Here is a 13,868-nt window from a genome sequence, read left to right on the forward strand (position 1 = left end):
ACTGAATATCTGGAAGCGAACCAAAAGATGTATATACTCATGTTAAAATTTAGCTGAAAATATCTGAAAACGTAGAGTAATCATATACCAGTGTACCATCATCTCAAAGAGTCAAAAATCAATAAGAACATGCGACTATATGCATGTAATATAAATCAGAGATAACCTACTCCAGTCGAATCTACCTACGCTGACTTAACCCGACCTCGATCACTTATACTTGCAATCAGGAAAGAAAATGAAGTGAGTGATAAGAACACTCAGTAAAGGGAAGGGATCAAGTAAACTATCTCTTTTCATGTTTTAACTCACTTTCGAGACTCCACCTCACATCCTAACCTCTATAAGAGATTGAAGGGGTAATTTAGCTCATTCTTTACTATTTAGGTTATATTTTGTCCCATCTGGTGTTTATTTGATACTTTCTTGAAGCTAACTATAGAGATTTGACACTTTTCTAAGCTCAAGCTCTTTTCCTTTTTCTCACTACACCAATTGTAATATGAATTGTGCTCTACTGCGAGTGGACTCTACTATGAGTTTATATCCTACTACAGACGTGTTTTACTACGGACGTGCTCTACTACGGGCGATGTAGTGTAAAGTACCCCCTCATAGTTTATAACATACATGCGGGTCTTATATTTTACTAATTTTGCTTCCATCTAAATTTATTCATAACTCACCAGACATTACTCTTGAGACGACCCCTAAATCTTAAGCCCCAAATTTCTTTTCTTCTTTTCTTTCCTTTCCTTTCCTTTCTTTTCTTTTTTTTTCTCCTCCTTTTCTTTCTTTCTTTCTTGCCCAGAACTACGAAATACTGTTCACAGAACATTTATTTAGCAGAGCAGCTTTCTTTTTCATACAATTTAACAACCCGAACGGTTTCTAATTCATACAAGTTGTATATCGTTGAAAAGAGGATTCAAAGATCTTTCCAACAAGCTATAATAGCACTCATAATTCAATAGATAAGGTAGTCAAAATGTGAGCTAAATTCAGTGGCAAAAACTGCCTCCTCTGTTTATTTGGTAAAACAGTCCTTGTGATTCATACAATATTTAACAATCCAAATAATCTCTAATTCATACAAGCTATATATCATTGGAAAAAGGATTCAAAGAGATTTCCAACAAGATATAATAACACTCATAATTCATCAGATAAGATAGCCAAAACATGGGACGAACTCAGTGGCAAAAACTGTAAATATCATACAACTTTCTGCCATGAACAAAATAACACACATAGAAATCCCAAATGGCAAGATAGGGTTGGATTCGAGCCAAGCCGAGCTCGGCTCACAGCCAGCTCGGGCTCGACTCGGTTTATTAATGGATGGCTCGAGTTCGGCTCATTTTTGGCTCGGTTCGACTCATTTTTCATATCAAAACGACATCGTTTTTAATATATATGGATCAAAACGACGTCGTTTTGTATAAAAAATTTTTAAAAAAAATCTACCGAGTCAACCCGAGTCAGCTCGAGCTCGATCGAGCCGAGTAGAGCACAGCTTGTTTTGGGGTCAAACCGAGTCGAGCCGAGCTCGAGCTCGAGCTGGCTCGGCTCGAGTCCAACCCTATGGCAAGACAACATTCCTCAACTTCAAAATCATCATTTATAGCATAGATCAAGGAACCAAAAGTCTAAAACATGCAACATATCAAGGATGATTCCCCTTACCTTGTTTCAAGCCCAATATTTGCAAATTGGGTTCCTTCTCTTTGTTTTGTTTTCTTTAACACTAAAATCACCTTAATTCTAATATCTTACACACTTATATAAATAAAGGTTATTTAAATAACCTAACTCAAATTACTTCAAACATGTAAAGTATGAAATTCTTACATTTTCTTGGTAATTAAGTGATTTAAGCTTATCTTCCTTCTTTTCTTCTCCCTAGCAACCTTAATCAACTAAAAATATACTCATCCATCAAAACTTTAAATTTCACACCTCTTAAAAATTAAATTTCTTACCTTAGAACTGACCAGAATTGACAGATCTACACTTTTTATAACTGGAGGCTTTGGAAATTAGGTGGTTTAGTTAGGTTTTTTGATGAATTTTGTTTAAGGGAAAAATTTAGTTCAATTCATGGAGTTCTCGGCTAAATGAAGAAGAAGATGAATAGGTTTTGGGTTTATAAGTCTTTTGGACCAATTTGTCCTTAACCTTTTCCATAAATGACTATTTTATCCTTAGCCAATTACCAAAACCCTTAGCATCACCATATAATTTCAAGTATGCCATTCAATTTTCATTCTCACTTTGTCCCTTAAATCCTTCTAAAATGATCATTTTACCCCATTTCAAAATTATTACTCCTTTAATAGTTTTCTTTAATTCTTTTGTAATTTATTTAAACAACAAGTTATAAAATCAACTCTAAGAATAATTTTGAAAATGGAGTTTACTGACATACCTGAATCCGGGTGTTATATATTTATCTATATATCTATATATATATTTAAAAACACACACATATAATTGAAAATATATATAAACAGAGTCAAAAAATATAATTATCCCTAAAACATATCTGAGGATATTACACACATAATATCAACTTTAAGCCACTCTAACGGTGTAGTGTTGGGTTTTGGGATGTCAAAAATTGCTACAACCCATACTTCTAAGGCAACTTAATCGTTGTGAGAAAGGATAGGACGGATGATTTTGGCAAAATATGAGCGGCGATGTAGTTTTTAATATTTATAGGGTCTTTTAGTGATATATGAAATCTTGATGGAGTTGGCAAATAGTTGTCATTATAATAAGACATAATTTAGGCCACGTGACAATTGAGCCCCACTTCCCAGGTCCCCGCCATCCCACGGTCAAATGAAAAAGCCCTTTCAAGACTGTGAACTAAAACGACGCCGTTTTCGTTTCTCTCTCGTTTAACCAGACTTCAGTACAATTTCTTGCATCAAAACCCTAAATCCCCGAGCTCCCTAATTCGGCAATGGCAATCGGACGAACCGGAGTTCACGTCGACGACTATTTGGAGTGTAATTCTCTAAACAGTCCCTCAATTTCTTATCATATTTATTTTTAAAAATTTTTGCGGATTTAATTTGAGCTTACATTTGGGATTTTTTTTTTCTTTTTGTTAATTATAGATGCAAGTACATTGCCAGCTGAGCTCCAAAGACTTCTCAATACGATTAGAGAACTCGCTGAAAGATCCCACTGTAAGTCCCTTTTCAATAGTCTTAACCTTCATAATACACATGTATACATGCATGCATGCATATGCAGTGTTGTGAAATTATGATGCATTTTCATAATTTAAATTATTTATGCATAGATAATTATCTGCAATCGATGCATAATTGCATACATGTGTGCATAAAAACGTGGTACATAATTTATTGGTATGCATAGTATGCTTATGTGTTGTAGATATTTGATTTTTTTTTTCTGTGAGTTTAATTTGAATTAATGCAAATTTGATTCCGTTGGGATACATACAATGTGTACGGGCGTAAACAAACTTTTATATAAATGTATGTATACAATAGGGGTATATCTGAGTTCAAGTCTACCAAATTGGACAGTGAAGATACTAAATTGTTGTAGATCACTGGCTAAAGATTAGAACTTTTGAATAAGGTGAGGTGATTCTCAGCCAATGTTCTGTACTCCTCTGAATTGATAGACCAATATATCAAAGACAACTGTATATGCATGTGTATATTTGTATGTTCATATGCTGATAAATCTGTAGAGATGTAGGTGCATATACTTTTGAGTACTGCGATAGTGCACTTCGTAATTTTTCTGTTGGTTATTTATTTCTTTGGTTTGTTTTCTTTTGGGGGGTGGAAGCAATGATAAACCAGACAAGGCACCAGACAATGTACTGCTTGGGATTGGCAACACAGGGTACAAAGAAAGGGAATGGTTATAACGGTAATGAAGAAGAGGAGGCAATGGAGAAAGCACAAAAAGATATTGAGGTCAATCAGGATAATGCATTGAAGTTATGCACTGAGAAGGTTTTGTTGGCACGGCAAGCTTATGACCTTGTGAGCTTCCTTTTAGTCAATGGCTTTTTATTTGGTATTCATACACTTTATCCTGGTAAATTGATGGCATTTTGGGAGACAATTGTTGCACAAGTGTTATTTTGAATTTTTATTTGGAGAATTGTATTTAGGTTCGGATAATGCAACATTCTGATTAAAGCTGTTAAGTTAAGAGCTCTTTGCTGGAAATTGCTATGGAAAATAATTATTAAAGCCTTGTAGGATAATAGAGACTTTTATTTAATAGCCTTCTTTATATATTAGGCTTATGGGGCTTGTGCTGTGGACTTGGTACACCATGGCCCCAGGATTATCTGATTTGATTTTGAACAATTGCTTTTCTCACTAAAAATTAAAAAAAAAAAATTAGATCACATTGAAGCAGTAGCAGTAGGTTCTTACATTATTTTTTCCAAAATGGAGTCACATTACAGCCTTAAGTTTCCAATAACAAACCCAGAATGGTAACAATGTTGATGGCAGATTTCATGTTCAATTAGCATGTCTGATGCCCTTTCTTTTACCTCTAATTTGTCCAAAGCAATAATTCAATTCCTATTCACGGAAGCAAGACTTGAACTTATTAGTGAAATAAATATATATCACAGAGTTGTTGATAGTTTCCAATTTTGTAGGCTTGGCTCATTGCTGGGTCAATATAATGCCATGTAGCATCAAATAAGCCTTTACATCTCTTTAAACCCTCTATTGGACAAACTTCTGACATCAACTTAGGCAGGGATGCTGATGCAATTAGCTTTCTGGCCTATTATGTTGAATTTACACCAACTGTGAATAACATAGAGATATCACTATCATTAAGTGTTATTTCCTCTGTGACCAAGTTATCTGACTACAGGGAACAAAGAGGGATTCGTTTGAAGCCACATGAGGCATGGTTTCTTGAAGGAGCTAGATTTGTTTCGGAGAAGTAAACCTTTTTTCATGCTTCATAGATCTTGGACCACCTTCCTGTCTATAAGGCCAATCATATGTCATACAATGCATGTTCATCACCTAGAGTACGTGTAGCATTGTAGTCTGGAGCCATTTATCTTGGCTCTTTCTTGTTTGCAACTTTGCATGCTGTTGGCTTTAGAAAGATCTATCATGGTTGTAGCTGATAAATGAAGTTCCTGTATCTCACATTTTTCTGTTTTCAGATAGATGGCCATATAAAACGACTTGATGAGGATCTGCATCTTTTTGCGGAAGATCTAAAGCAAGGTATTGTTTATACATCTACGGCATTCAACTATATTGTTATTTCCAGTGTTGTATACTATCATTTTGGGAGAACTATGAAACCCAAAATATTTCAATCAATTAGTCTCAGCATGAACAACCTGTGTGCTGTTTCTAGGAGCAATCTTTTATCTTTCTCCACGTATGGGTAAAATTAATATAATTTCTCATTTCTTTTTTCTACTTTTGCTATGTTATTAGAGGGTAAAATACCACCAGATGAGCCAGCAATTCTTCCACCATTACCCATTATTCCTAAGATTGAGAAACGCAAGCCCTTCTATGGAACACCACAATCAAAGAGGATTGATTACAGGGATAGGGATTGGGACCGAGAGCGGGATTTTGAGCTCATGCCACCTCCTGGGATCAATAAGAAGGAGTTTATCACTCCCATGGATGTTGATCAACCCATTGATCCAAATGAACCTACCTACTGTGTCTGTCATCAGGTTGTGCTTTCGTATTTGCTATCGCAATTCCATACTCAACTCATCTTCTGTCAGTTGATATTATTCTCGGTTATCCTTCAATTGCTCTGGCATTTAATTGAACTATTGCAAATTCATGATTGTTTAGGTGTCATTTGGAGATATGATTGCCTGTGACAATGAAAATGTAAGTTCCATGTCCTTTCCTCTCTCTCTCTCTCTCTCTTTAAGTCTTTTTTATCTGCAGTGAATCATGTATATGTAAAGAAATACAAATCTTTTTGTTTCTAATTTAAAAAAAAAAAAAAAAGGTTCATTAGTACCTTTGTCCAATTCTTGCATATTTTGGCGCATTTTCCTTCATTTGTTCAACATGTTGATTTCCTTCACAGTGCCAAGGAGGTGAATGGTTCCACTATGCCTGTGTTGGACTTACGCCAGAGACAAGATTCAAAGGGAAGTGGTATTGTCCAACCTGTAGACTGCTTCCCCAATGTCAATGATCCTACATATTGTACGATTTAAATTGCTTTAGTGAATTATTGATTTGTGTTGTGTCATAATCTCTTTCATCTTGAAAGAGATAGGGGAAAAATCATTTTCTCTAATCTGATCAATGTAGTTAAGTTTGTAATCTGAAAGTGCTCATCTAATGCATCTGGAAAAGAAAAGAAAAATAGAGTAAATGACGATAAATCAAATTACGGAGGTTTTCCTAGTGTCGTTCTTGAGTCCATCTGTGTGCTAGGCATTCAAGTTTTGATTAAAAGCTGATTCTTATGTTCGTGGTTTGCCCCCACTAGATCCAGGTTAGATATCTTCATGATGGAAAGTCCTGAGATCCTGAGATTCTTAGTTTCCCTGAGATTGTCATAGGACCCCAATTTCGAACTCAGGTTCACTGATCAGGTTGGGAGATTTTCAGGTTATAGGATTGTTTTATAATTGTAAAAACCTATATACCTGAAGCTAGGGAAAACTCCAGAAAGAAAATGATAATAAACTGTCCATGATTCCATGAATTCCTTTTACTCCAACATTACCAGATCTCTGAGCAATCTTATCTTTATTGTGTGGCGCTATATTCCCATTTGTGCTTTGATTGAAATAAAGGTATCATGTGCAGCCCCACACCCCCCAAAATGGAATTGCTTTTTCTCATTGTCCAGAATGACTTGTCTTATTGTAAATTTGTAATGACTTGCTCATATTATCCCATTTCCAATCTTTTCATCTGCCCCATGACATGAAAAGTTGTTTTGTGTATATTTCTGAGTTTAAGATGAAATTTCAAAGAATTTTTATGTTGTTCTGTATTAGAATAATAGGAAATAGATTTTGGGATGGATTTTCAAGTCTGTTTTTGAAAACTATATTTGAAAAATTTTGCATATTTTTGTTAGACACTCAATTTTCGCTTTAAATTACTAAATCCCTCAAATGAATGGATTCGATCCAAACTATCACTATCTCAGATCAAACGAATTGAGTTTAAGTATAAAGATTAAAATCATTATTATAAATGAGTTGAGTTCTAGTCAATAAACATTTAAGTTTATGTTTACTTAAATTGATTTTAAAGTTAAATTATTTTTTAATTGAATTTAAATTTCAATTCCTTAATCTTGAATCATTGCATTTAGGTTTGATCTCTTATAACTATTTTGTATCCAGGTCAACCTCGAGCCTGTTAAAAGCGTTAATCATAATAAACCTTTCTCAATGAGTGGGTTAGTGGGCTGCGGCCCAACTATGAGGGGTATAACGGTCATTTGGCTTTAATTTTGACCTTTAGCTTGGTGTCCTCTTTGAGGCGGGAAACTTTTCCCTCTTGGAAGTTCAACGTTGGAAACAAAAAAGAGTTTGAATGACTAAATTACCCCTATCTTATATTAATTTTGAAGTCCTAACTCCAACAAATAAATAAAAAATAAAATCTGCCCTTTTTCCCTTGGTGTAAGCAAATTTCTTTAAAAATAATATTTATTTCATTGATTTTTTCAAACCCATTTTATGGAAAAAAAAAAATTAGGTTGATTCTATCCATTATAAAAAACTAAAATTTATTAATTATTTTTATCTTTTGATACATTATTTTAAGAACGAAAATAAACTTATTAATTTAACTAAAAACTCGTGTATTAAATGATAAAAACTTATTTTATTCAATAGATTAATTAATTTAGGATTGAATCAATATAAATAGTATTAAACTATCACATCAAAAGATCAAACTAGATTAGAATTGAAATTTAATTTATATTATTTATGTTATATAATTATTTAAATTTAGATATATATTTATATTAATAATTTATTAGAATTTAAAAATTTTATAATATCATATTGATACTATCAATTTGATTGATTAATCATCAAATCTTTGTTATCAATTCTCAGTCAATCTTAAAATTTTGTTTCAAAAAATAATTAGAATAAAAATAAATATCAAAAAATATATCTAAGATGTAATTAAAATATCCAATCTTTATTTATTTGGAAGGGTCTCAATTTTTATTTCTTTTAATAGTAAATCCTGATGGAACTCGTAATTTTAAACAAATAAATAATTTAAAATATTATTAAATAATTATACTTCTTCAAATAATTTTTATTATATATATAAATCTTAAAATTACTATATAAATATATTTAATAAAAAAAATCTCAACGTTTAGAGGATCAGATTCGAATTACAGCTCATAACCTAGACCATAAATTGGAAATATAAATATGGGTTAATTTCTTTTTCAAACTAAGGGCATTGTCGTCAATTAAGGAAAATTATAGTGTGGGACCCACCGAAATTAAGGACAGCGGTGGAATAAAAAGGAAAGATTTGAATTTTAAGGTAACTTGATGAGAATGGGCAGAGAAAGACATAAAACTTATCGGACAAGATGACGATAAACAAGGAATTATTTAATCAACATTAAATGAAATAAATTCAAAAATTCTTAAAAGAAACCCTAATATTCCCAATCTCATAGTGCCACCTACCACTGCGTTCGCATTTGAATTCTGCACAAATTAACACTAAAAACAGTAACCCTTTTGGACATATTTTGTTTGTTTATTTTTTTAGTCTTCTTTCACCTCATAAAAATTGAATCTTTTTTGCCGTTTCTTGATCTGCTGTTACTAAGTGAGGTGCAAGCTCGGAGAGTTGAAGAGATTGACAGTTTGAAGAGGTGGGTTTGTCTGTTTGTTGATTTTTAAATTTTTTTTTTTGTCTTTTGAGTTCTTGATGAGGAATTTTTGGTTTTTGGTTGTAAAACCTTTCGAGTTCTTGCTGGAAAATTTGTGATTCTAGTTTAAATTATTGTGTTTTTTTTCATTTTGTGTTTGTTTAGAACGGAATGTGAGATGCATGTACGTTTAGTGTTTTTGCTTCTTGTTTTGTTTGGTTTGGCTTTGAAAAGCTAAAACTTTTTTGAGTTCTTGCTTTCTTTTTATCTGCATTTAGATTTTGATGCTTTAATTTAGCACAAAGTATGATATGCCAGCCTGGTGTCTTTAGTTCTTGGAGTTCTGGTTTTAAATTGTGTTTTTGATTCAACAAGTTAATCCGGATCTCCTTTGCTGCTTTTTTTTTCTTGAGTTTCTCGGATTTTTTGTCATAGAAATCTGTTTGGTCTCTGGCAAATGTAGTAGGGAAGAATATAGTTCCAACACTTATACTGTAGCTGAATTTGACTGTTTGATTGCACATTTCTAGTGATTCAAGTATGGACATGAGTTTAAATATTTAGTCTTTTTTTAGGACTTTGATAATTTAATACTTGGTACAGATTAGTGGGTTACTGTTGAATTTATCTTAAATTCTGTGGCTAAGATTTTCTTGGTTTTGATTGGGTTTAGGTGACTATGGGTAGATGTCTCAGTCCAATACTGCGTCGGGAATTGGCAAATCTTGATAAAGATTCTGATAGTCGTAAGTCAGCAATGAAGGCACTGAAATCGTATGTGAAAGACTTGGACTCCAAGACAATTCCACTGTTTCTTGCCCAAGTCTCTGAAACTAAAGAAAATGGAAGTGTGTCTGGGGAATACACAATTTCATTATATGAAGTTCTTGCCCGTAATCATGGTGTTAATATTGTTCCTCAAATTGACAGCATTATGGCTACCATTATCAAGACATTGGCTTCAAGTGCAGGGTCTTTCCCTCTTCAACAGGCATGCTCAAGGGTGGTTCCAGCAATTGCAAGGTATGGAATGGACCCAACCACCCCAGAGGACAAAAAGAGGCATATCATTCATTCTCTCTGCCAGCCTCTCTCGGATTCTCTCCTGGGTTCACAAGAAAGCCTAACTGCAGGTGCTGCCCTTTGCTTGAAGGCTCTTGTGGATTCAGATAATTGGCGATTTGCTTCAGATGAGATGGTGAATAAGGTTTGTCAGAATGTGGCCGCTGCTTTGGAGGAGAAGTCAACTCAGACTGGTTCACATATGGGCTTGGTTATGGCTCTGGCAAAGCATAATGCTCTAATTGTTGAAGCATATGCAAGGTTGTTAATACATTCTGGATTAGGCATACTGAATGCCGGTGTTAGGGAGGCCAATTCTCAGAAACGCTTGCTGGCTATACAAATGGTGAACTTTTTGATGAAGACTTTAGATCACAGGAGCATATTCTCTGAACTTGAGTTGATTATTGAGGCACTGGAGAAGTGTCAATCTGATCAGATGGCTTATGTTAGAGGAGCCTCTCATGAAGCCTTGCAAACTGCAAAGAGAATAGCTGCAGAGAAAGGCTTGAAATCTGACATTAGTTCTGGTTCTGTTACGGGATCAAATTTTGGGAGAAAAGAACATAATCGGAGGAGAAATTTATTGTGTGCAGGTGACAGACCTCCAACACCCATGTCACCTGAATCACAAACCCTTGAATCTTTTGTGGAATATGATTCTATGGTTGAGACACCAATTTCTGTAACTCAGCAATCTTGTAACACTGAGTATGATCGTAGGAGTGTGAATCGGAAGCTTTGGAGCTATGAGAATGGAGGAGTAGATGTATCTCTGAAGGATGGTTTGTTTTCAGAGATAGTTTCAGGAAGTCCTATCTATAGTAATTCATATTCTAATCATCATGAACTCTCTGCTGATGGAGGAGATTGCATGGATGAATTTGCAGGGTTCTATCAGAGAAGCCCTCGAGACAGAGGACCAAGAAGCACTACTCCGAGTCCACAGGTAAAATTCTCATATGTTTCAGAAACTGCTTTGAATATGGTTTTAATAATTTATTTAGCAAAGGATTAGACTGTGATGCTTTAAAATGAGTAATGATAACTATATCAGTGTCAATATTGCAATATAGTTATTTGTATATTTATTTGTGTTGTTGATTCCAGATGCTGATATAAATTGCATTTGCCTCTCTTTTGTGCTTCAGAGATGTCGTTCTCACATTAATGTTGATAATATTAGCTTTTTTACAACTCCAAGGAAGCTTATTCGATCTCTTCAGGAGGCTGATGATGTTAACTCAGACTTCTCTCAGAAACAGACTAGAAAGAGTAGAAGTCCTGCCTCAGTCAAATTTCAGCAGAGCCCTGCTCCAAGCAGAAAAGGCTTTTCGCGTGAAGTGTTCTATGATGACAAACAAAATGGGAACTTATGCAATGGAGCTGAGCAAGTTCAAGGTGTTTCTGAATCAGTGTCATCAACAGATGACCTTGGTGGTGCTGACATGCAAGTGGCTCAAGAGATGGTTCCAGAAAATAAGGCTGAAGTGCAGAACCACAGTTTTAAGAAAACCTATCCGAAGACTGCTTCTAGATTGGTGTTGGGCCTCATCTTTTTTCTCCTTGCAGTTTTTTCTATGCTCATGTGGAATGATGATCAGAATCAACGCAATCATCTTGTACCAACTTAATTCAGTCGGTCATTTAGATGTACCAAAATCTTTAGTTTTAGTGAATTAGGTTTAAATCAATCAAACAGTTCTCCAGATGGTTCATCTCAATGACAATCTTTGGTGAACAATCCAACCATGAGTCGGATTTTTAGCCCTCAATGGAATTTAAGTTTCTGTTTCTGAGGTTGTTGTATCTTCTCTTACATGAATCATGATTACTTAATGTTATCTCATCATAGTATCTTGATTATTATCTCCCATGTTTTAGAATAGGACTAGTATATTGACTGCAAAATAACAGCACTTGCATAAATTCAGAAGTTACAGTATTTATTCATCTTTAGTGGTTCAAACTATCCGTTTTTAGCAACCTACAGAAATTCCGTTCAGACAAAGAGAGAGATACATGCCAATGCTTGATTTACATATTTGGGTTGTGTAATTGCTGTCCACCTCTCCATACATCTCCAGGTTCCAGGATTATTGGCTTGAGCATGGCTGATGCACCTATGCATATATAAGCGTACTTGCTATAGTATGCATGTCTTGAGCCGGGACTGAACAGGTACAATTCGTTTAATCCATGTCTTCCAGCTACAACTGAGTTTCTTCTCCCCTGTTAATTAGGAAAACAAAAAAGAGACCATCATATCAGCCTTTGAGGATTGTCCAGGTGTTAAGACATTGAATTTTATAAATATATACCCGGTCTATAACTGTAAAGTTAGTTGGTGCACTGGTGTAATATCTGCTCATTTTCTCAGTTAACTGCTTATAGTTATCATCTTCTTCACCATCCATTTGTACTACACTTTCTCTTGAGGTGCTATTAGCTTCATCAGCATTTTGCTCATTTGTTGCTCCCAAACCAGACAAAAACCTCATCTGACTCCATAGTTGGCCAAGACTAAATTTGTTTTCCTGGGAATTCTCTGGAGGAACTATGACAAAATTTGATGAAAATGGTGCCCTGTCGAAGAAATCTGATCCTTCCAATCCAATAGCATATGTGGCATCCGGTGTGCTTACTGTTAGATGGCTCAAGAAAGATCCTGTCAATTGAAGAGATGAAGATTTAGTGTTCAAGACAACGAGCTCCGAGCTTAAGACAGATTTGTCCAGTGTTACAATGTATCTTACATCGGCCATGTCGGCTCCATCTCTGCTAATTAGTTCAACCTGCAGATTATGAATTCAATTATTTTCAGAACTTGCAGTCAACTAAAGGACTAAAGAATTATACTTTGACCTGAACGGAATCCTGAGAATTTCCTCTGATGTCAAGCAGACTCCAGTTACATGGAGACCATGGAACTTCATTCTCACTTCCTCCACAGCTAAAGGCTAAGGAAACTCCTCCTTGTATAAGAGCATCATCATCTTTCCCCTCACAGACTATTGTGTGCAGCAACTCCATGATGCCCCCATGCCACATGGGAGCTTTGTATGAGGTAATCAAGCCACTTGGGAACATCAGGCTCACTGCGCTTCCATTTTCTAACACCATCTTGGCCACACAACTGCCATTGACAATCTCAAATGTGACTCCATGGCCACTAAATTCACCCTCCAAGTAGTCCACATTGATAGGTGGCTGGTAGGGGATTGAAGCTACTTTTGGCAATGGGAAGTCTCTCTTCTTGTTATTGCATTGAAGAGAACTAAAGGCAGGATGATTAGTTTGATAAGATAGCAGAAGGTTGGTTGGTCTTTTGGAGAAACCAGATAAGAAGTTAGCTGAGAAGAGGGGACAAGATGCCATGCTCATTTGTTCTTCACATTGTCAGGAAGATGATGAGTTACTTATCTACTACACAATGTTTTTTTGGATAGAAGGATATGGGTCCGCTTATCCTTGTATGGTTGTAAACTTTCAAAGATATTTTCAAGGAGCCATATTTTACCCTAAGATTTTTCTGGCAAAATTCATCTTATACCTTATTTGACAGCTATTCATGAATGGCAAGTTTTTGGCCTAGAATTAGGCCTTATCTTCTCAGATATTATTATTTAAAGGATTCAGATACTAGGAGTGTATTTGTCAACTATTCAAAAAACAAGTACATTTGATTAATCCAATCAACTTGCCCATGTAAGCTTAAAACTACAGTTAAATTTGATTTAAATTACTCAAATATAAACTCGAACTGAATGGGCCAAGTTCTTGTCAAGGATTAGGGACCATTATCATAAAATCATTTGAGTTTGAATTGATATGCACGTTCCAATTTAAGTTGATTTGAATCAAATCTAAAATTAAATTGTTTTCTAACTGAGTTCAAGCTACAA

General features: G+C 34.9%; 3 protein-coding genes across 3 annotated transcripts; 2 read left to right on the top strand and 1 right to left on the bottom strand.

The window, feature by feature from the left end:
- Window positions 1-2,858: 2,858 nt before the first annotated feature.
- On the top strand, window positions 2,859-6,429 carry LOC123198514 (PHD finger protein ING2-like). The gene is made up of 7 exons (XM_044613200.1): window positions 2,859-3,017; window positions 3,129-3,200; window positions 3,838-4,037; window positions 5,201-5,264; window positions 5,484-5,734; window positions 5,862-5,900; window positions 6,106-6,429. Exons 1-7 carry the CDS (start codon window positions 2,972-2,974, stop codon window positions 6,214-6,216), a joined length of 783 nt encoding a protein of 260 aa, XP_044469135.1. The 5' UTR covers window positions 2,859-2,971; the 3' UTR covers window positions 6,217-6,429.
- Window positions 6,430-8,637: 2,208 nt separating this feature from the next.
- On the top strand, window positions 8,638-11,832 carry LOC123198480 (protein SINE1). Its single transcript, XM_044613165.1, has 3 exons — window positions 8,638-8,904; window positions 9,575-10,912; window positions 11,115-11,832. The coding sequence occupies exons 2-3, from the start codon at window positions 9,581-9,583 to the stop codon at window positions 11,595-11,597; spliced, it is 1,815 nt and encodes a 604-aa protein (XP_044469100.1). The 5' UTR covers window positions 8,638-8,904; window positions 9,575-9,580; the 3' UTR covers window positions 11,598-11,832.
- A 30-nt stretch (window positions 11,833-11,862) lies between these two features.
- On the bottom strand, window positions 11,863-13,395 carry LOC123198490 (protein NDH-DEPENDENT CYCLIC ELECTRON FLOW 5). Its single transcript, XM_044613175.1, has 3 exons — window positions 12,829-13,395; window positions 12,285-12,758; window positions 11,863-12,195 (listed from the first exon to the last, which is right to left on the bottom strand). Exons 1-3 carry the CDS (start codon window positions 13,345-13,347, stop codon window positions 12,001-12,003), a joined length of 1,188 nt encoding a protein of 395 aa, XP_044469110.1. The 5' UTR covers window positions 13,348-13,395; the 3' UTR covers window positions 11,863-12,000.
- Between the last annotated feature and the right edge of the window lie 473 nt (window positions 13,396-13,868).

The sequence above is a fragment of the Mangifera indica genome, chromosome 2 (genome assembly GCF_011075055.1).
Source record: "Mangifera indica cultivar Alphonso chromosome 2, CATAS_Mindica_2.1, whole genome shotgun sequence".
NCBI classification, from domain to species: Eukaryota; Viridiplantae; Streptophyta; class Magnoliopsida; order Sapindales; family Anacardiaceae; genus Mangifera; species Mangifera indica.